The sequence below is a fragment of the Sorghum bicolor genome, chromosome 1, assembly GCF_000003195.3.
Source record: "Sorghum bicolor cultivar BTx623 chromosome 1, Sorghum_bicolor_NCBIv3, whole genome shotgun sequence".
Taxonomy (NCBI): domain Eukaryota; kingdom Viridiplantae; phylum Streptophyta; class Magnoliopsida; order Poales; family Poaceae; genus Sorghum; species Sorghum bicolor.
Window position 1 is genome coordinate 13,334,923 of NC_012870.2, and position 20,502 is coordinate 13,355,424.

A 20,502-nucleotide genomic window follows, 5' to 3' on the forward strand; every position below is an offset into this window, starting at 1 on the left:
CTGCTTGTTTCTTCGTGGTACTTACGTGCGTGCGTGGAGGTGGAAGTGGACGGAGCTGCCACTTTCCATTCTCTCAAGATCCCATCAATCATGCATTTCGCCCCTGCTACGTGTGCAAACTAAGCCCTTATTTAGTGCAAAAAAAAACAAAACTTTTCAAATTTAACGTCACATCAAATCTCGCGGCACATGCATAAAACATTAAATATAGAGAATAACTAATTGTACAGTTTACTTATGCCAGATGAATCTTTTAAATCTAGTTAGTTTATGATTAATTAGATAATATTTGTCAAATACAAATAAAAATGCTACCGTGTCCATTTTATAAAATTTTTTAGACCTAAACAAAGCGTAGATGTAGATGGAACGGAATGCCCGCGTTGCTTGAACAGTTGAGCTTTGAAACCCTATATCAATTAAAGAGAAAAAAAGGTCTGCTAGCTGTACGTACCTGCGTGTGTATATATATATGTTGCCTGCCGCAGATCGACCCTGCCTTCCCTAACCAAAAGGTCCAAAACGCTCTTCACATGTACTAGTAATAAATAAATGCACACAGGTGTCAGGTCTTGTATCGTACCAAAACGCTCGGCTTCCAATTCGATCCATGCATGCCTCGACAAGTGATGAACGTTGCAATCATTTACACGCAGTTTTCTAAGGCAGGGCAATTCGTTCAAACCGAACATCCGTTAGCTTCCCTAGCACTAGTCCACTACCATAGCCCGGGTTTGGTAATGTTCTGGTTTCATAAAAAAAAACTATGGCAAAGACTTTCGATATAGAGCAAATTTCTGACTAAGCTAGATGTGTTTTGAAAAATGTTTGATAAAAACAATGCTAGTGATAATTTTATATCTAATTTATATTAGGTTACGGCCCCGTTTGGCACGGTTTCTCCAGCGGTGTTTGGAGCCGTTTTGTGCCAAACAGAGTAAAATAGAATGACTCCACCAATAAAGCCCCTAAAAACATGCTCTCACATAACTTTAGGATGTGAAAGAGCCAAAAATAGTGGCTTCTTCCGGCTTCACCTCATTCTACGTGACGTTCTGTGAGAACAAATTTTAAGGAAAGAGCTATTTTGCCAAACGGTTTACCAAAATAGCTCCAGCTCCGCCGATAGAGCTGAAGCCCCCGTCTCACCAAAAAACAGCTTCACTAGCAAAGTAGAGCCGTGCCAAACGAGACCTAAGATAAAAAAAAAATCGCTTTTTGGGCTCCGGCTCCTCAGGTATAAGAACGCCTCTGTTTCCTTTGTTTTTTTTTTGCGAGGATCGGAACCGCAGGAAGCCAGACTACAGTACACAAGGCGCGCGCGCGTTCTTAATCCGTGTTTGGTGAACCAAATAAAGGCCTTGTTTAGTTCGTAAAAACTTTAGTTTTTGGCTACTGTAGCATTTCGGTTTTATTTGACAAACATTGTCCAATCACGGAGTAACTAGGCTCAAAAGATTCATTTCACAAATTACAGATAAACTGTGCAGTTAGTTTTTATTTTCGTCTATATTTAATGCTCTATGCATGCGACTAAAGATTCGATATGATGAAGAATCTTGAAATTTTTTACGAACTAAACAAGGCCATAGAGTAATGCATGCATACGCACGCAGCGCTTGTTTAGCTTGACCCCGTTGGAACGAGAGAACATGCATGCTTTTGTTTTAGGGCCACGACCACGAGTGTGGTCAGTGGCGGCGATGGGGCAGAGGCAGAGAGCATCATCCGCGGTCGTCGATGCAGACAAAACAAGGTAAAGTTTTCAAGATTCTCTGTCACATCGAATCATGAAGTATTAAATATAGATGAAAACAAAAACTAATCACACAGTTTGACTGTAAATCACGAGATGAATCTTTTGACCCTAGTTAGTATATGATTGGCCACAAACAAACGAAAGTGCTACAGTTCCGAAAACTGACGAGGCCTAGTACGTACGTACGTGCAGGATCAGATCAGAGGTCCCTTCCCTTGCGCCAGCACGCATGGAGCCGTACGTCATCGGGATCTGCTTGCATTGCATGGGTGGCCAGGCAGATTGGATTGGATTGGATTGTTCATCCTCGTCTGGCCGTCTCGTCACCGTCAGATCCATCATCCTGCGGCGGCAGTAGTCTTCTGGAGTAGTAGTGGAGCACCGTCAGATCCATCATCCATCCATCGATGTGGGCGCACCTCCGTAGCTGCTACTGCTACGTACATACACGCTGCCACGATCGCCATGTCCACACGTGACACTCAAGTCATCCCACCATCCCCATCGCTCGCCGTCGCCGTACTAGTACCCCTGCTGCCTGCTACATAAACATCCTTGCGATTACTACTAATTTCAGATCTCGCTCGTCGCTCAGGATTAACGAGGCGACCAGATCAGACGGCGGCATAAACAACGACGCCTCCTTCCAACTGGAGGCAGTTTGGCACTGCCAACGTGAAGCGGAAGGCCGGGGTGGCGACCCCCGTCCCATCCCATACGCTACTTGGCTTGGCTTGGCTGGCCTGCCTGCCCACCCCACCACTTTTTTTTTTTTTTTTGCCTTTGCCTTTGTCGCCGCCCCTCAGCACGCACGCAACGCAAACGCAGGCGCAGAGACGAGACGCCCGCAGGCACAGCACAGCCATTTTCCCTTCTCCACCTCCCTCGCCTCCTCGATCTCTCCTCCCTCCTCCCCTCTCGCCCCCACCCCACCCCCGCGCCGACTACCAACCGCATGCGCCATGCAGCCGGGGCCCACCTCGCCGCCGCCGGGCCCGGACAAATCCGAGGCGCCCGCGCCCCTGCCCGACGCGGACGCCCGGGCTGACGACGACGTGGTCAAGGCGGCGGCCCGCGGGGAGGACCACGGCGAGAGGAGGGCCGCCACCACCGCATCCGCCCGGGGCAGGAAGAGACGGAGGCGCGGCGGCGGCGGCGGCCCCTCCTCCTACTTCTCCACCTCCTCCTCCTCCTCCCGCTCCCCTTCCGCCGCCGCCGCGGGGACGCGCGGGGTCGTCATGGTCAAGCGGGACCTGCTCGCGCGCTGCATGACGTGCCCGCTCTGCCGCCGCCTCCTCCGCGACGCCACCACCATCTCCGAGTGCCTCCACACGTGTGAGTCCCCCGCCGCCTCCCTCGCTACGTACGTGCATCCTAGCTACTATTTCGTGATTCGTAAACCAACCCAGCTGGACCGTCGGCGGGGGCCTAGGATTCCGTTCCTCCCCCCGGGCACGTCGCCGCCCGCCCGCCCGCCCCCGCTTTGATTCCATCCACGCGTTTTACCGCCTCTGGTACGTCGGATTTCACCCTCCCCTCCCTCCACGTGCGCGCACCGCCTCTGCACCGCGTCGATCGGGGGCAGGATTCGGTGCGCCTTCACGTCTCGTGTGCAGTCGTGCTCGTGGGTTGGGACGACTCTGTTCTTCGTCCCCGCCTCCACGTCAGTTATAAGTACCTCTGTTCATCGCTGTACCCATAAGTATACGTACACGGCGTCGCCAAATTTCGCGTCGTGCTTGTCCCGTTGCTACTGTATCATTTGCCACCACAGTCGTCCCACCATTTCAAGTTTTTTCGCTGCGTCTTCAAGCTCATTATGGTACTATTTCGATAGGATCTTATGTTCTCAGGCCATGTAAATGTCAATCTCGGCGCCATCATTTGTTCTGTTGTTGCTTGCGTACTGTACTTTACTAAACGCAAGCTTCTAACTGGAATTACAGGAACCTGCACGTGCAATTCCCTTTCTGAACCGTGTTGTTGCATCAACCTTCAGAATAAACCATTCAGTCTCGTTAGGCATGTGATTCATGATAGCATTTGGTTCCCAGCAAGTCCCAACCTCATGCACCTATTGACTAAGATGACAGAGTTTAGTTCCCAGCAAGTCCCGACATCACGCAACTATTTTGACTCCCTGTGTAATAACTTTGTCAGTAGGAACTACTGTTTTGAAATCTGGACGGACGGTAGAAAGCTTACAATGATTATGTAACTATTGTTAAGATGATATTTTTAACGAACACAGGGGAATCACTGCGATGTAACTCTGCAATTGATGTAGAAGATGGTAGCTTATAAGTTATGATTACACACATGGATCTTGGGTGCGATGTTTTTATAGTTGCCGCTTCGATGTCAATCTTCTATTGTATCTTCAGCGAGATCATTTGAAGAATTATTTTTGGGCTTCCATCTTTTTAACGCAGTGCCCCCATCCCCCCCTAGGTTTATGACATACCGTTCCACTAATTTGGAAGTTTTTTTTTCCAGTTAGACAATGTAATTTCAAAGCTCTAACCTTTGCACTCTGGCGCAGTTTGCAGAAAGTGTATATATCAGAAGTTTGATGATGAGGAAGTAGAATGCTGCCCAGTATGTAAAATTGATCTTGGCTGCACACCTACTGAGAAGCTTAGGTATACATGTTCTCATTCTGTATTTTATCCATTGTGCTATGTGCTATCTTAAGGTCAAAATAAATCATGCCAAATCTTTACAGTAACACATTATTTTGCTGGACCTCTGATATACTGTGGCTTTCCTTTTGACCACATGTACTTAACCGGAACGGGATGCAAAATCATTCATTTTATCTACTACTACTACTATCTGACATCCGCACTCCGTAGGATATAGTTGCACTTTAGATTTTCCCATCAGTAAGATTTGGATCAGAGTTCATTTTAGTTTTCTTATGTGATGTGTTATCTTTTTCAAATTCAGTATTAAACGCGCATGCTTGATTATTATATGTCAAGTTAGTTGGATAGTTATTTTCATTTGAAACTGTATATATGGATGTAGTGTGAGTGTTTGACCCCTATTTTGTCAGAATAATTTGGATTAAAAACCTGCACTAAACATAATACTTTAATTTAAAAAATGTTTTATCGCTTTATTTTCTGTAGCATCTATTAGAGTGTGTTGTTGCCAAAAATCATGCACACATTTACTATTTAGTGTTATTGACATTTCCAAAATTTTGTCATTGTTGCAGTTGATACCAACTGCATTGGTATTTTGTAAACCTATTTGTTACATTGGCATACAAATGCCCTGGAATAGCTTAATTGCTTGTACATTATAGTGCGTGTCTTCTTTAATTTAGTTGAAAAACGAATAGTTTGTAATTTTGTCTGTATGGTTTTGCAACGCTATGGCTCTACCTTGTGCCTTTCTTATACTTGTGTTTTATGATTTTCAGAGCCGATCACAGCTTACAAGATGTAAGATCAAAACTTTTTCCGTTCAAAAGAAAGAAGATTAATGCAGAAGAAGTTCCATCTAGTATTTCACTTCCCACTAAAATTAAAGAAAGATCTATCTCTTCATTAGTCGTCGATGCACCTAAAGTAAAACCAACAGGCTTGACTGGACGGCGAACAAGAGCAGTTGCCAGAAAAGCTGCTGCCGCTGCCGCTGCTGCTACCTTGCGCGAACTTGGTCCAATTATTGAAGATCCTGTGAAAAAGGAAATTGATAGTTGTGACAGTCATTCTCAAAATTCAAATTTGCCTGCTAATTCAAGCAAAGCACCACAAACAAGAAGACAGGTAAACGGCATGCTCCTTATGATTCATATCTGCTGTGTCTCATGCTAGTTAGAGCAGACTAGCTTTGAAGTCATGATTTTGCACCCTGAACTCCCAAAAGGGGTGCATTGACTAGAAGAATGCACATAGTGGTAGTGATGTGATCCTATTGTCTGCAGATACCACCTAATGCGGAGGCATCTAACCATTCCTCCAACAAAGATACCGAAGGTGATAGTAAGGATGACTTGGCAGATAAGTCTGAACTCTGGCGTCCTTTAAATTGTTTAGTAGAAGCTGCGAACAGGACAAAATCCTTTAGGTCAAGTTCACAGAGTCCAGTTGTTAAGGGAGAACATATCAATGGCTCTACAAGTGGTACATTTGCTAGCAAAGCAAAGGCAAGGGAGAATCTGGAGAAGTCCAAAACTGAGGATGACAAAAAAGATGCACCCACGCCACCCGTGCTGCCAAAAAGAAGAGCTCAAGGTACTGCACGGAAGAGGAAAGATCTTCAAGCTCCAACAGATGTGAAGCCTGATGCTGCAGCTGCACAGAGTGCAAAGAAGTTCCGCTCCATATGGTTTTCATTGATTGCCTCGTTTAACCAGTAAGCATTTCCAATTCATTACAGGATCCCTTTTGTCTTAGTATCCAAGAAACCAAATAGCAAGCATGGACTTCTTTCTGATCTTCTTGTGCTTTAATTACTTTCAGGCAAGGAGATCCACCTTTACCACAGATTCCTTCCCACTATTTGCGAATAAAGTGAGCTCAACTTTACTCATCTTTTGATTAAACAGTTTAATGCCCTAATTTAATAGATTTTTCTATACTTGACCTTGAGTCAAATTCTTATTTATTTATTACACTTGATTTTCATCAGATACATCTATGACAAACAGCACAATACTAGACAGAAAATGTAGGAACTTCCATTAGAAGGCAAATAGGAAGAGAGATACTTGTATGACAAGTACATAGCACTGATTATCTTTGCCGGTAGCAGCACATTAACAGAATTGAAGAGCATTTTATTCACAGACTTTTATCCATAATCCTATATTGGAGCTATCTACAAATACTGGTATTCAGTGGACTTGAAGATTAAGACAAATCTTGTTTTCCCCATGACTTGATACTTGATGTTCATCTATAGATGTGTTGATAATGTAATAAGATGAATAGCATTATATTTACTTGTTTGTAAATTTGAATGATATCTCGAGTAGTATAGTTACAAGATCAGATTTAGTTCATAGTGAAATGTGTTTGTTATTTAATAAATTGATTTTGTGTTGCTTTGTGAACTAATATCATATCCTTTTGATCAAGACTGATATGCTAATTTTATAACCACAGAGATGGAAATGTCCCTGCTTCATCTATCCAAAAGTACCTCATGCAGAAGCTCAGTCTTCCTAGTGAGTCTGAGGTGAGAAATCAGAGTCATCTGTCTTATATAGTATTGTTGGGCCTTTGTACACTTGATTTCTCCTCTTAAGAGCTAAAAAATATACATTCTTTACTGGGATTCGAATTATCTTTTGACAGACTTGTTGCCATGCGAGGGTGAAACAATTGCTTCATTGTTCTTTTGTTCTTTTGTAGGAACACATTTAGTGATTTCAACAGTAAATTGTAGTAAAAATGCATCCTGTATCAATTGCATGACACTGCATATGTTGACTGCTCTTTACAATTTCCTCCTGATGATACTCTTTGCACCTCCATTTGCACCATGTAGACATATTCATCGATTTTTTTTTTTGTAATATAATTGCAATAGGTATTCTTCTATCTGTTTGGACTTTTGTGGAGGACAGCTGTAGGAACCAAGCATGATTGACAGTCTGAATAGCTCTTGATATTTCTGTTACAGGTGGAAATAAAGTGTTGCGAGCAGCCAGTGAACCCTTCACAACCTCTATGCAATTTAGTAGAGCTGTGGCTGAAGGGAAGAGAGACACAGACAACTCAGACCATGACCGGCTCATCAGCTAAAGAGTTTGTGATGGTGCTAACATACGGACGGCCAAAGGCCCCTGCAATGTGAAGGCACCATGCAAACATTCAGGCCCTCAAACCTATTTTTCCTGTGAGGCAGCCATAGCCAGCCAATTGTTGGCCCTTTGCAAGAGGTCATCAAAGATAACTCTCCCTGACGACACAGCCTCACAATATGCAGTGGCTGGCTCTTCTTCAGAGCTAGCCCTTGGTGTCACATTCATGTATTCTTTGATGTTATAGCATACGTTGTTTTGATTCCTTTAGGATGTCTTTTTCTTATTTATTATACATCGATAGTGGTATAGATAGAAAGTTGTGATTGATACTTGTAGGTATCATTGATGTTTTGGTTGGTCATAAATTATATAGGGAGAGAAACTCGTAGCCTTTGCTTGTAAGAGATGACCAGAGATGATTGCAGAGTCTTTCTGCTGTAACGTGACTTATTGTAACACCAACTTGTAACTCTATATTTGTCTTTGAACTCGTTAGTGACTATTTTTTTTTTGGGGATCGACTCATGCATTAGATTCCTAACTCCTTATTTCTGGACCTGATACGGCCTTACTTTCACTTTCACATGCAGTTAGCTAAACGCTGTTAGAAGTTAGAACTTGGCTGATTTATTTTGAGAGAAAAATACGGCTGGTAGATTCAACTACAAGGTTTTGATTTGTTTTCGTTGACCATTTGCTTTCATGCACTGCACTATTACCAGTTCTATTTGTGTCTTTAAAGTCTTATTACTCGGAAAATAATTGTGTTATCCCAATTTCCCAGGCTTCTTTGTGATGGACTGTATTTTGTGTCTTTAAAAGTCCTATTATATTCGGAAAATAATTGTGTTGTCCCAATTTGCCAGGCTTCTTTGTGATGGACTGATGGTACGGATCGACTCATGCATTAGGCCTTATTTAGATCTAAATCTTTTTTAGATTTTGACACTGTAGCAGTTTAGTTTTTATTTGACAAACATTGTGCAATTATGGAGTAACTGAGCTTAAAAGATTCGTCTTATGATTTACAAGCAAACTGTACAATTAATTTTTATTTTCATTTATATTTAGTATTATGCAAGATTTGATATGACGAAAAATCTTAAAAAGTTTTTTGTTTTGGTGAACTAAAATAAAAAAGGCCTTAGTTTACCCATCCGATTGTCGCTTTCATCACTCAAAACCCTTTCCCCCCCTCCACCCTTTTCCCCTCCCGGGTCGAGTGCTCGAGCTCCGACCAAATCTCGCAGCGGCTGCAATCCCCGAGCCCGAAGCGCGGATCAGCGGAGGAGGACGCCAGATTCTGATCTGCGGCCGGCGCGACCCACAGAAAACCGGAGATGCAGCAGGTAAAGTGGCGGAGCAAACCCTAGGCCCCCAAGCCAAACACTCCCTTGTTTGGCTTAATCCCGGCTTAATCCGAGAGGTGGTGTTGTGGTGGGGGATTGGTTCCGCAGGGCGACGGCACGGAGGCGCAGGTGACGTGGGAGGACCAGCAGAACATCAACCGCTTCGGTCGCCTCAACAACCGCCTCCACGAGCTCCAGGACGAGATCAAGCTCGCGAAGGTGGTTTCCTTGACATCTTGCTTCTTTTCCATGCACCATCTCCTTGTATTTGCACTGCCTGATTTGTTTAGAGCCCAAGGGAACGGGGCGCCAGTCTCAGCCTTTGAATAGATTTAGTCTTTAGTAGCGACTGGTGACTGGTCAGGTGCTGATGCATTAGGTTTGTAGGTTCTTGGGGATGGAGGTTATGGTAGCCTATTTGTGGTGTACATTTCTATGGGAAAGAAAATGCCAGAGAGAGTGTGCATTTCCTGATTGTTTGCAAGAATGAAGCACACAAAAACATCCCATATTCCCATGGATTAGTTGTAGTTTTACCTTAAGTTTTATTGGGCAAATCTGTGAGTTTCATTTGCATAGCAGATAGCACGGTTGTTTGCTAGATAAATGGACCAATTTATGGTTTTCACTTTGTCTATGCATCTGTCTCGTTCTTGGTATTTCCTTCATTTATGTATGGCAATGTGTTACTAGTTTATGATCTTATTGTTTGATAGGCAGGCATTAGCTCTATTTTTTGTTGGATTCTGATTTGCTACAGATAACATCTAGTTTTGTTTAAAGGTTCTCAGTCAATTCACCCATGAATATTATAATAAAAAAGCGTAGGGTAATATTGTGGTCTTGTTCAGGAAGTTAGGGAAAAAATGTTTACAGGAATTTGGACTTACTACGAATTTTGTGTGACCCTGATCCTGGCATGTTTTGAGAAGGAACCACCTGCATACCTTTTTCTGACCCAACTTCCTTTGTCCAGCCAGCTCCAGACCCCCACCCCCCTCTGCAATTGCACTTTAACCATATATGGACTGTAGTGGAATTTGGATTCTGATTCACTTAACTCCTTCCACCTTAGTCCCTATGTAAAGTTGAATACAGACTATGGTTTGTATACATCTTTCCTATTAAAAAATTAGAGCGCCTTGTATATGTGTAGATATAGAGAGGTGAATACAAACGTTAGTTTATATACGTCTTCCTTATTCAAAAGTTAAGCATCTTTCATGTGTAGATTGTCATAAAACATTCCGCCTTTTACCAGAATTTTCAAGTAAATATGAACTACGAATTACTAGTGCAGTGCTTAATTCTACACATTTTTTATAACCACAATGATGATTCTATCATTCTATTGTGACTTGGGGTGATTGAATGATTTCTTCTCATTACTTGTGAAAATGAGATTGAACCAAAAATAAAAAAATGCTGGAGAAGAACATAGAAAGCTTAACTTCATATCAATTTCCTTTTAAAATTCAATTTGCATATAGCTGTTTTATATTCTTAATTTTTTATCAAGGATTGTTTCTGTAATATACCAATTCAGGTTTGTTTTTCCAGCAATTGAGTTATCGTGTGTATTGATGTCTAGTATCCTGGACTAGTTACCGTGACCCCTGAGAGATGTTACCCTAAGAAATTGTTGTCAATAGGCTATTGTGGTGCTGAATTTGTGTGTTTGTGCCTGGGAATGGGCACCATGTTGCTTTTTCACTTGTTGATAAATGCATACAGATCAGGCATTTGGCATATTTCCCCAGCTTATCTGACATGTTTTCCTTTAGATATATTTTAGATCATTTTTGAATTGATAAGAAGACATGTTTTCATCTTTATCATGATATTTCATAGTTGGTACTGTCTGCGAAGATCACAATATTTCTGTTTTCTTTTAATTTTGTTTCACGATAATTCGAGTAGTAATTTTGAATGTAGAGTAGTAGTAGAGGATTGTGAAATTAGAATCATACTTAACATCACTCTAAATTTCGCTGTGTACTGCCACTATTCGTTATGTTAGAGTTTTCATGATTCTTGTGGGAAATGAACCTTTTCACGTGAAATTCCTACATTGGACCTAAAGGCCATTTCCTCTTTCACTATATTCCAGGAAACGAATGAGAACCTTGATGATGCTGGGAATGAACTCATCTTATCTGATGAAGATGTTGTACGCTTCCAAATTGGGGAAGTGTTTGCTCACATGCCAAGGGATGACGTCGAGACTAGGCTGGAGCAGATGAAGGAGGATGCGGCTAAGAAGCTGGAGAGGTTAGAGGAGGAGAAGGAATCCATCCTCGCCCAGATGGCCGAGCTGAAGAAGATACTGTACGGGAAGTTCAAGGATGCCATCAACCTGGAGGAAGATTAGTAGTAGAGTCGTGACTATTTGGCCCTCTTTCTAGTTCAGGTGCTGTTTTTGTTTCCCTGCCCTCCCACAAACATTTGTCTTGTGATGCTGGCCTGCTTGTGTAACAGAAGCTCTTCTACCCAGAAGAATCCAGAAAATAGTTTTTATTCATTCTGCGGGTGTATATGGATTGATTGAAGTTATTAGCCCTGAGCTTTTCAGTTGGACTTTCGGCCTTGTTTAGTTCCTAAAAAATTTTGCAAAATTTTTCAGATTCCCCGTCACATCGAATCTTTAGACACATGCATGAAGTACTAAATATAGACAAAAATAAAAACTAATTGCACAGTTTGGTCGGAATTGACGAGACAAATCTTTTGAGCCTAATTAGTCCATGGTTGGACAATATTTGTCAAATACAAACGAAAGAGCTACAGTGTTCATTTTGCAAAATATTTTGGAACTAAACAAGGGGTCGGTTCCTGTGGGTACATCACTTGTCCTATTTTCCAGCAAACGTGTGAGTGCCAGAAAACACTGGAGATAAAGGGCATGTGATGTAGGCCATCTCTGCCTAAGTGGTTGAGTATCATTTGCAGTTTTGCACCCTTACCTTACCTGGCAGTGCTCTCACCGGCTTCGATGATTTTTGGAAAAGTATTTGGAAAAAGTCTATATAAACCCTCTAACTATCGAGGATAGACTACTTCACCTCCAAAACTATAAAACTATAAAGTTGGATTTTTTACCTTTAAATTTTCTAAAACCGGTCAAATAATCCCTTGAGTGGTTTGGAAAGTGGTTTTGCTATAGTGACGTATGTTTTGTCTTTATTTTTTTATTTACGTTGAATCTTTGAAAAATTACAGTAGATCATAGAAAAATTATAAAAATAGAAAATTCAATTTTGTTGGATTCTAAACATATAATATGGTGCTTTAGTACAAAGTTTCTGATATAACTTTAGATCAATGCTTTTTATAACTAATTGAAATAATTCATAGCTATGGCTTATATGGTTCAATTGTGGTGAAATTTTTATGATGAGCTAATTATTGGATGCTCTCATTGGATCATGTTGAATCTTTTTTATTTTTAAAAATATGTTTGTAACATAGATTTTGATAATATAATTATTGGATATTTTTTTATAAATTTGACTAAACTTTAAATAGCAGTTGTTCGCTTGAACTTATCAGCCAACTATTCAACGGTGTTTTCTAAGTCATGATTTATCACCCAAACTAAAAAAAAAATTACGATACCATGTGAGTTTTGACTAGTCGTCAAACGCCAGGTGAGAGAGGTTGAGGGCCCTGGGCCCCTTCTGTGGCCGGAGGGAATGCGTGTGAGATTCCACTCACACGGTCATCTGGCAGTCGCAGTCCTGATGCATGTCTTTTTCTTTTGACCTTTCAGCAACTCTCATGGATGGATGCAGCTGCAGTGCAGCTTGCAACGCATCAGGAACATGTGATTCCTCCCGGGCCCCCCCTACGCCTCACGTGTCCATGACTCGTTAATATGCTTGCGAACTAAAATCAATCAGCGTCTTCTGCAAATAATGCATCTTATTATCAAATCACAGGTTCTCCATCTTCCGTATAATAATTATATATAATTGGTATCATCAGGACGATGCTGTACAACGAATCATTCAATGCAGCCCCGCACGTTACAGGTTCAGAATTTCCTCCCGACAAGCATTCCAATCTTAGGCCTTGTTTCAAAATTCTCCGTCACATCAAATTTTGGAGCATATGCATGAAGCATTAGATATAGACGAAAATAAAAACTAATTACACAGTTTACCTGTAAATCACGAGATGAATCTTTTGAGCCTAGTTAGTCTATGATTGGATAATATTTGTAAAATAAAAACGAAAATACTACAGTGCCGAAATCCGAATTTTTTTCAGAACTAAACAAGGCCTTACTTGTTATGCCAAGAGATGTATATTATATATATGCGAAGAATGAGAACGCCAGAAATATTACTCAGACTTTTCTTCTGATCTACTTTCTCTATTCTGAATTATAAGTCATTTTATTTTTTTTTGAGAGTCAAAACATTTCACGTTTCATCAGATTTATGTAATAAAATAATAATATTTATGATGCCAAAGTATCATTAGGTTCTTCATCCATTATATAATAAAATAATAATATTTATGATGTCATAGTATATCTATTTGATATTATAAATATTTGTAACTCTTTCTATAATTTTAGTCGAACCTGAGATGCTTTAACCCTCCAAAAAGTTAAAATAACTCATAATTTGGAGCGAAGAAAGTAGATTCTAATACCAAAGACAAAAATTTTATGGAGTACTAGAATGATGATGTTGAAACCCATGGGTTTCATTCATAGATTTTTCCATTTTCATAGAGGTGCTATGATAAAGCCACCAAATTATTTTACGAAGAACTCTATGAACAAGTTCAATTCACCTCCTTTAGTCAGATGTATTTTTGACGGTTAGAGTCCAAGATGCCATCCATATGGCCATATGTATCTCTCTTGCGTGCTTGAAGGTCTAAAAAACATACAAAGTCCAAACCAGTGTGGTGTGGTTAATCCAAAATAATTTAGAGTTGTACTATTTTGTTTTCAAACAAGACTTGCCGAGTGTACATGAAAAAACCATTTCCAAAGACAAAAATGCATTTGTGTTAGGTAAGCTCTAATCTCTTCATAGTATCAAAAGTGTAAAGATGCCATATCCAAATTTGTCATCTTAAAATACATACCTGCTCTCTCTTTGCTCTAAGGGGAAGGTTTAAAAAAAAACAAGAACAAGTCCCAAAGTTTACTACCAGTCTACCACCTATAATTCTATAAACATATGCGTTGGGTGGTAAGTAGCGTTTCCCATGTGAGCGTAGCAATAGTCAACAAAAGCCTACTTTCACACTGACTCATGCCTTTGACATTTTGACCCTCCAACCGCTGTTACAGCTCATCAAGTCATCGACCCGCACTAAACAACAGCAAAACCCGCATCCCCAGCCGTCGATCGCCTCCAAACTCCGTCGCCGACGGCCAGGATCGAATCAACGGTCAGGGTTTTCTAATCCCGGCCCCGCAATAAACTACTCCGAGGGCGCCAGCCTTTTTCAAAGCCGGAGGGACCCGGCTGCTATTTTATATAAAACCGGCGTCCTCGGCCGCGAAAAAGAAATGCGAATTATCATTTTTTTTTCTCTCTTCGTTCACTCTCTCTGCGTCCGGTCTTCTTCGTCCCCTTCTTCGCCTTCACACCTTCTGCCATTTGCGATTTACCATCTCGTGGGGCGACGACGACCGCCGCCCTCCCCTCCGGCCACCGGTCTCGGTCGCGGCTCCCCTGGATTCGCGGCACCGCGTCCGTCTCCGGATCGTCTCGGAGGTGAGCTCGTGGCTTGGGTGGTGATTCTTTTTTTTGTGGGTCGTCGTGCGGCGGTTTGGTGATTGCCTGCCTTTGCCTGGTCGAGTTCCTTCCTGGCGTGCGAATCTTATGGATTATTATTATTAGATAGAGGTGTTCCGTCCGTGCAGTGGGGTTCTTGTGTCCTTCTTGATGCGTCTGCACGCAAGAAATCGCTCGCTGCCCCCCCGGATCGTTGCTTGCCGCGGCCGTCGACGTCGGTGGTCGGTCTCGGTGTCCGCGCCCGCCGCTTCTGGGAGGGATTTCTTGCGGAGACGGCTCCCCCCCGTGATCCGCTCACGAGCTGCTTTCTTGGCTCTATAAGCTTTTCCCGATGCCTGTTGCGTGGTGTACTGGTGTTACGATAAAAGAAGAGCTGAGCTTCTAAGCTTTTCTTAGGATCTGAGTGAATTTTTTTTCCCTGCTGTCCAGATCTGCTGCTGAGGGAGCTGCATATAATCTGAGGTGCTCCTGAAGTGTTCAGAAGAGGTTCCTGTTGTATTTATTTTTGTTGGTGCGAGTGTAATGGAGGAAGTGGAGGAGGCCAACAGGGAAGCCGTGGAGAGCTGCCACAGGGTGCTCGCCTTGCTCTCGCAGCCGCATGACCCCGCACAGGTCAGGAGCATAGCTCTGGGCACGGACGAAGCATGCGCCAAGTTTAGGAAGGTGGTCTCCCTGCTCAGCAATGGAGGAGTGGGAGTAGGAGAAGCCGGACCATCAGGCGCAAGTGGAAGCGGAAGCCATCCGAGAGCTAAGCTTGTTAGCAGAAGACAGAATCCAGGGTTCTTAACTCAGAAAGGCTTCCTGGATAGCAACACCCCGGTTGTGGTGTTGAACAGCGCCCATCCTTCTCCTGCCTCTGCGCAGGTGTATCCTAGAACTGCTGGAGCTCTGGATGCGCAGGGCGTGCATCCCCTCGGAGGACCGCCTAAGCTGGTCCAGCCTTTATCTGCGCATTTTCAGTTTGGCAATGTGTCGTCACGGTATCAGTTCCAGAATCAGCAGCAGCAGCAGCAGAAGTTGCAGGCTGAGATGTTCAAGAGAAGCAACAGTGGGGTTAACTTGAAGTTTGAGAGCACCAGTGGCACGGGGACAATGTCATCGGCGAGGTCCTTCTTGTCGTCTTTGAGCATGGATGGTAGTGTGGCTAGCCTGGATGGCAAGTCATCGTCGTTCCATTTGATCGGTGGGCCTGCAATGAGCGATCCGGTGAACGTGCAGCAGGCCCCAAGGAGGCGATGCACGGGTCGTGGGGAGGATGGGACTGGCAAGTGCGCTGTGACAGGGAGGTGCCATTGTTCAAAGAGAAGGTACATCTGCTACCCCTGTGCTTACTATTACTATTTTAAGTTCAAGATTTTTAATATATCATCACTGTTCTTTTTTATTTCAGTAGGAAGTTGCGGGTAAAGAGGTCGATTAAGGTTCCCGCCATTAGTAATAAGATTGCTGATATACCTCCGGATGAATACTCGTGGAGGAAGTATGGGCAGAAGCCAATTAAGGGTTCCCCTCATCCTAGGTATGGACTGAAGTATGCCTAGTCTAATCTTTCTTGCATGCATGTGGTTTATTAAATAGTGCTTTAGAATAGCTGTGATGATTCCACAATTAATGCCAACAAAACTCATCAGTTTTGTCAGCAAAGACGTCATCATTTGCAAAGTGATAGTGTGGTACAAGTTCCATGACGTACTCAAGTGCCTTCTTGATAAATAAATGAACTGATGATAATCAGATGCTATCTAACATTTGTTTTCTGTACTCAAGGTGCTTCGTTATTGAAGAGGCTATGACATTAAATTATGGTTCCATATATGATGTTGCTCTTTCTTTTGTGTGCACTTTATGGAAATGGATCAATCATGTTGCTTAAAGTGGGCACATTTTTTAAATTGAGCCAAGATTCATTATCTCCGAACCCCCCTCACCATGTCAGTTGCCCACCTTGTCTGGAGCTTTAATATCTTGATAGCAAGTTACATATTGGTAGCAAGCACACAAATATAGTTGTTCCTATGAATGATACACATCTTTGTCTCCATTTAGCTAACACTAGATATGGGAACACTTTGTGTGTTTCTATTCTTATCATAGGCTCATAGCTACATGTTGCTATCTTGATGTTGGCATAAGACCAACTCATTGCTTTCTTGAATAAAATGCAGGGGTTACTACAAATGCAGTAGTGTGAGGGGCTGCCCAGCTAGGAAGCATGTTGAACGGTGTGTAGATGATTCATCAATGCTCATTGTGACATATGAGGGCGAGCACAACCACACCAGAATGCCAACTCAGTCAGCACAGGTTTAGAGAACTCATCATCACTGCTGCACCTCCTTCAGGAAGTGCCACCAACACGGCCTTTGTTGGCAATGGACGGACTGCGCCGGCCGGTCAGGTTAACAATGATTGTGTGGAGACATTTTTAGTAGCTGTCGTTGAGATGTTTGGCCCTTCTTACAGCCACATGATTTGTAGCGAGAATGGAAGTGGGTGAGCACTAGATTTTCTTCTCCCTTATGGAGGTTATCACAATGATGATGACGAGGAAGAACACGCCATTAGATAGGACAGCTGAGCTTTTGCTCAGGATTAGTGTGAAGAGGTGGAAGGGAAGATAAAAGTTGGCGGGAATGAGACAGTTGTGTAAATTTAGTAAAAAAAAAGGGAGTAAAACTAGAGCTGCTCTTCTTGGGCTATCCCGATTGGCTGATTCCCTCACTCACTCACCTGTATCAAGAATAGTGTCAACTGAAAACAAGTGCACAGAGGCTGTCTTTTGCTGTTATAGCAATTCATTCATATTCATTCATGGTCCAATAATCAGCGGTGCTACCTTCTCTATCACGGTTCTAAAATTTATCTTTGTTGTTTAGCATATGAATTCCTTTATCAGCATATGTAGTGTTAGAGAGTGCCACAGTGGTAGACAATTATTGGTTGAATTACCTTGTAATAGTATCCGAAACATCACTTTCATGAAAAGTTGCGTGCAAATAGTATAAAGTTAGGAAACTGCAGGAACATCACATATATTGTCTCCATATTTATTAATTGTGCAAAAGGCAATACACTGGTCACTAGCTTGTGCACCGTAGTTCAAGATCATTTCTCCATGAGCATATAATTATTTTCTGGACTTGTCGACCGTAGTTCAAGCACTGAAACTTTGGTTGGAGATCATTTCTCCATCAGTGTGTTATAATTTCGGCGCTAGTTCGGACTTCGGAAGAAATATATGTTGCAGGAGTTGTTCGGAGGAGAATTTAGAATAGAGATGAAGCAGTGGTATTGGTATTACTGTAGCATCAATAATTTTGCATATCAAGATAAGCGTGCGCAAGGGATATACTCGGCTGGGCCTGGCCTGGGGCCCTGGGCATGCGTGCTTGATGCTGTTGGCCTGTGACTCGCTGGAATGGACTGCTAGCTAGTGGGAAGATAATACTCGGGACACGTGATCTAACTATCGCTACTTGCAGCGGCAAATGCTGGAATGAATGGATGTTCATTGACTATGGACGAAATAATACAGATTATTAGTGGCCAGATCTTTATATTTTTTGTGAGAAATTTCTATAATTTCACAAAAATCAGATTTTTACTATTTGTGAAATGACTCGTCTTAGATGTGTGCCATGTCAATTGGGACGACATATGTTCGATCTAGTGCACACTTGGTCCCAACATGATAAACTAAGATTTGTGAGGATTTTGATAAAATGGTCGAGGTCAGTTGTTCCTCCTTACAAAATTTTCTCAGGTGCATGGGACTTTTTTTTTTCTAGTATAACTAAATGATCTTGAGTGATGGGAGCTTGTGATGAGCCCTACAAGGTTTTACAAGAGATCCATCTCATTTGATTGCAAAAAATTATGGGACAAGTCTAATTCGTTCCTATCATTAGCTTCAACTCTAACATATACTTTTACATTAAGCACATTCTTGACAAACTTATTAGTCACAATAATCATGTTGTCACTCAATCACGATTCACAAACTATAATGTACGGGTTCGTCTAATAGCTCTCCAAATCAAATAAACGTCGCTCTAGGTCAAGGCCTCAAGGGTCAGGTTCATTATGAATATGCTCCATTGGGTGTTCACTTGGGAGGACACATTTCATCCTTTTTTAGAAAATGGGAGGAGATTTTCATAATCACGCCTCTATTTACTACAAAGGTTTAAAGTGATTAATTGCTAAGTTTATCACTTATTATCCTAAAACAATCATTAGCTTGTCTATGCAAAATATTAATTATCCTTTTTATTCAATAATTTACTTTTATATACATTAAATATATTTTTAAAGAACCACTTCAGATTTGAACTAGATTGAAGTAGCAAGATATATAAATTATACATCTTCAAAATAAATATTTAAACAAGTTTTGGTGCTTATAAAAACAAAACTAAAATTTAATTTTATAGCTAAATCAGGCCAATATTTAAATCAAGTATTGAGTTTGTTGCATGCTATAATTTAAGATGTCATTAATGATTAAGTCGAATCAATATTCGATTTGATAACTCTAGAGCCAGATATCTTGCAACTAAACAGAGAGAATTAGAAAGACATGAGGCCAAAATCAAGCAACCCTACATAGCCTATAGGAAATTTTAGTGGCACACTCGTTTCCACCAACGGCAATTTAATTTTTGTTGCAATTGATTTTGATGACTTTTATTTGTAATGCATGTATCTCGATGTAACCATCTATGATACCTCTATAGAGATGTCCATGACAAATTATTTTGTCATAAGAGGCATATTTTATGATGATTCTATTTGTATTAGCCATGATTTGTGATGTTCTATCACACACTGCATGATGAAAAACTACCCGTTAGACCCATTTGACCACTCACCTTTGGACCTCCAGTGAAAAACCACAAAGAAAACTCATTAGAGCTCTGGCCACCAAACCCGGCTAAGCCAATATGCTAACCTAGCTAAGCCGATTTTGCCATCCACAATCCAAACATGTTATTCTATGGTTTTATACACTCAATTGCTTCTCAAATGGATTTGTTTAAGCATTTTTTAACTTGTAATTAGTTTAGTGATGCATCACTCTTGAGTCTTGATAATGCCACATATCTAAAACCGAGAATAATTTATAGAAACATTTAACTTCATCTTGAGCCTTGCATATCGATGTTTTGCCATCACTTGTTCAACAGAGGGATTTCTTCACCTTAACTTGAACATATCCTCCTTGAGCATGTAACTTGAACTATTTCAACACATATGAACTCAATTCATAGCTTGATGTCACTTCACTGTGTGATCCAATAGTAATTTGACACTTCATAATGCATGATTTCTCATTTCTTGATTAGTCCCTAGGTATCAACACAAGTACTTGCATCTTCACATTAGTCTTGGTCACTCAATCTTCAAACCCCCACTTGCAGTTCACCTTTGCTTACTACTTTGAAGTCCTTTTCCTTGTTTAATCCTTCACTTTATCTTGCCATTCTCAAGTCAAGTGTTTTCTTGTATCAACAATACTTCACAATTGAATTTTGAGTCCCATCTTGTATCGATATATTTCACCAAATATTGTTCTTTCTATATATTGTCAATGTGCACACTTTCGTGATTAGTATCCTTCATTTTTTTTGATCATGTAAATTTGATGCCCCCTATCATGTATGTAGCTTTGTACAATTAAGACTATAGATATGCATCTGTTCATGTCTTCTTTATTTCATATTGGCCATGCTTCAGTAACATATCACAATAATATGTTGAATCTTTGGCTTATACAATTTGATCTTCAATAATCCATATAAATACAAACCATGAGACGAAGCACATGTTCAAACACTTAGCAGAACTCATTAGTAACTTAATTGTGTT

At 41.4% G+C, this 20,502-nt stretch overlaps 3 protein-coding genes across 4 annotated transcripts; all 3 read left to right on the forward strand.

Annotated features, from left to right (window-relative positions):
* On the forward strand, positions 2,554 to 8,064 carry LOC8062475 (E3 ubiquitin protein ligase DRIP2). The gene is made up of 7 exons (XM_021451847.1): positions 2,554 to 3,094; positions 4,302 to 4,401; positions 5,190 to 5,538; positions 5,697 to 6,127; positions 6,235 to 6,285; positions 6,880 to 6,952; positions 7,400 to 8,064. The coding sequence occupies exons 1-7, from the start codon at positions 2,722 to 2,724 to the stop codon at positions 7,571 to 7,573; spliced, it is 1,551 nt and encodes a 516-aa protein (XP_021307522.1). The 5' UTR covers positions 2,554 to 2,721; the 3' UTR covers positions 7,574 to 8,064.
* LOC8062247 (probable prefoldin subunit 4) lies at positions 8,684 to 11,454 on the forward strand. The gene is made up of 3 exons (XM_002464165.2): positions 8,684 to 8,872; positions 8,981 to 9,091; positions 10,983 to 11,454. Exons 1-3 carry the CDS (start codon positions 8,864 to 8,866, stop codon positions 11,241 to 11,243), a joined length of 381 nt encoding a protein of 126 aa, XP_002464210.1. The 5' UTR covers positions 8,684 to 8,863; the 3' UTR covers positions 11,244 to 11,454.
* On the forward strand, positions 14,397 to 17,476 carry LOC8062248 (protein WRKY1). Of its 2 annotated transcripts, none has more exons than XM_021451231.1 (4): positions 14,397 to 14,613; positions 15,064 to 15,941; positions 16,028 to 16,153; positions 16,800 to 17,476. In XM_021451231.1, the coding sequence occupies exons 2-4, from the start codon at positions 15,157 to 15,159 to the stop codon at positions 16,942 to 16,944; spliced, it is 1,056 nt and encodes a 351-aa protein (XP_021306906.1). In that variant the 5' UTR covers positions 14,397 to 14,613; positions 15,064 to 15,156; the 3' UTR covers positions 16,945 to 17,476. The 2 variants fall into 2 exon arrangements, with proteins under 2 accessions (XP_021306906.1, XP_002464211.1); XM_002464166.2 differs by having other exon boundaries at positions 14,398 to 14,613; positions 16,025 to 16,153.

Bases quoted from the DNA above. Each gene is read 5' to 3' on its own strand.
- LOC8062247 (XM_002464165.2), top strand. The intron at 9,092-10,982 runs GTGGTTTCCTTG...ACTATATTCCAG, and splicing joins ACGAGATCAAGCTCGCGAAG to GAAACGAATGAGAACCTTGA.
- LOC8062475 (XM_021451847.1), top strand. From the start codon at position 2,722: ATGCAGCCGGGGCCCACCTCGCCGCCGCCGGGCCCGGACAAATCCGAG. The intron at 3,095-4,301 runs GTGAGTCCCCCG...ACTCTGGCGCAG, and splicing joins CTCCGAGTGCCTCCACACGT to TTTGCAGAAAGTGTATATAT. The intron at 6,128-6,234 runs GTAAGCATTTCC...AATTACTTTCAG, and splicing joins TTGATTGCCTCGTTTAACCA to GCAAGGAGATCCACCTTTAC.
- LOC8062248 (XM_002464166.2), top strand. From the start codon at position 15,157: ATGGAGGAAGTGGAGGAGGCCAACAGGGAAGCCGTGGAGAGCTGCCAC. The intron at 15,942-16,024 runs GTACATCTGCTA...TTTTTATTTCAG, and splicing joins TGCCATTGTTCAAAGAGAAG to TAGGAAGTTGCGGGTAAAGA. The intron at 16,154-16,799 runs GTATGGACTGAA...AATAAAATGCAG, and splicing joins AAGGGTTCCCCTCATCCTAG to GGGTTACTACAAATGCAGTA.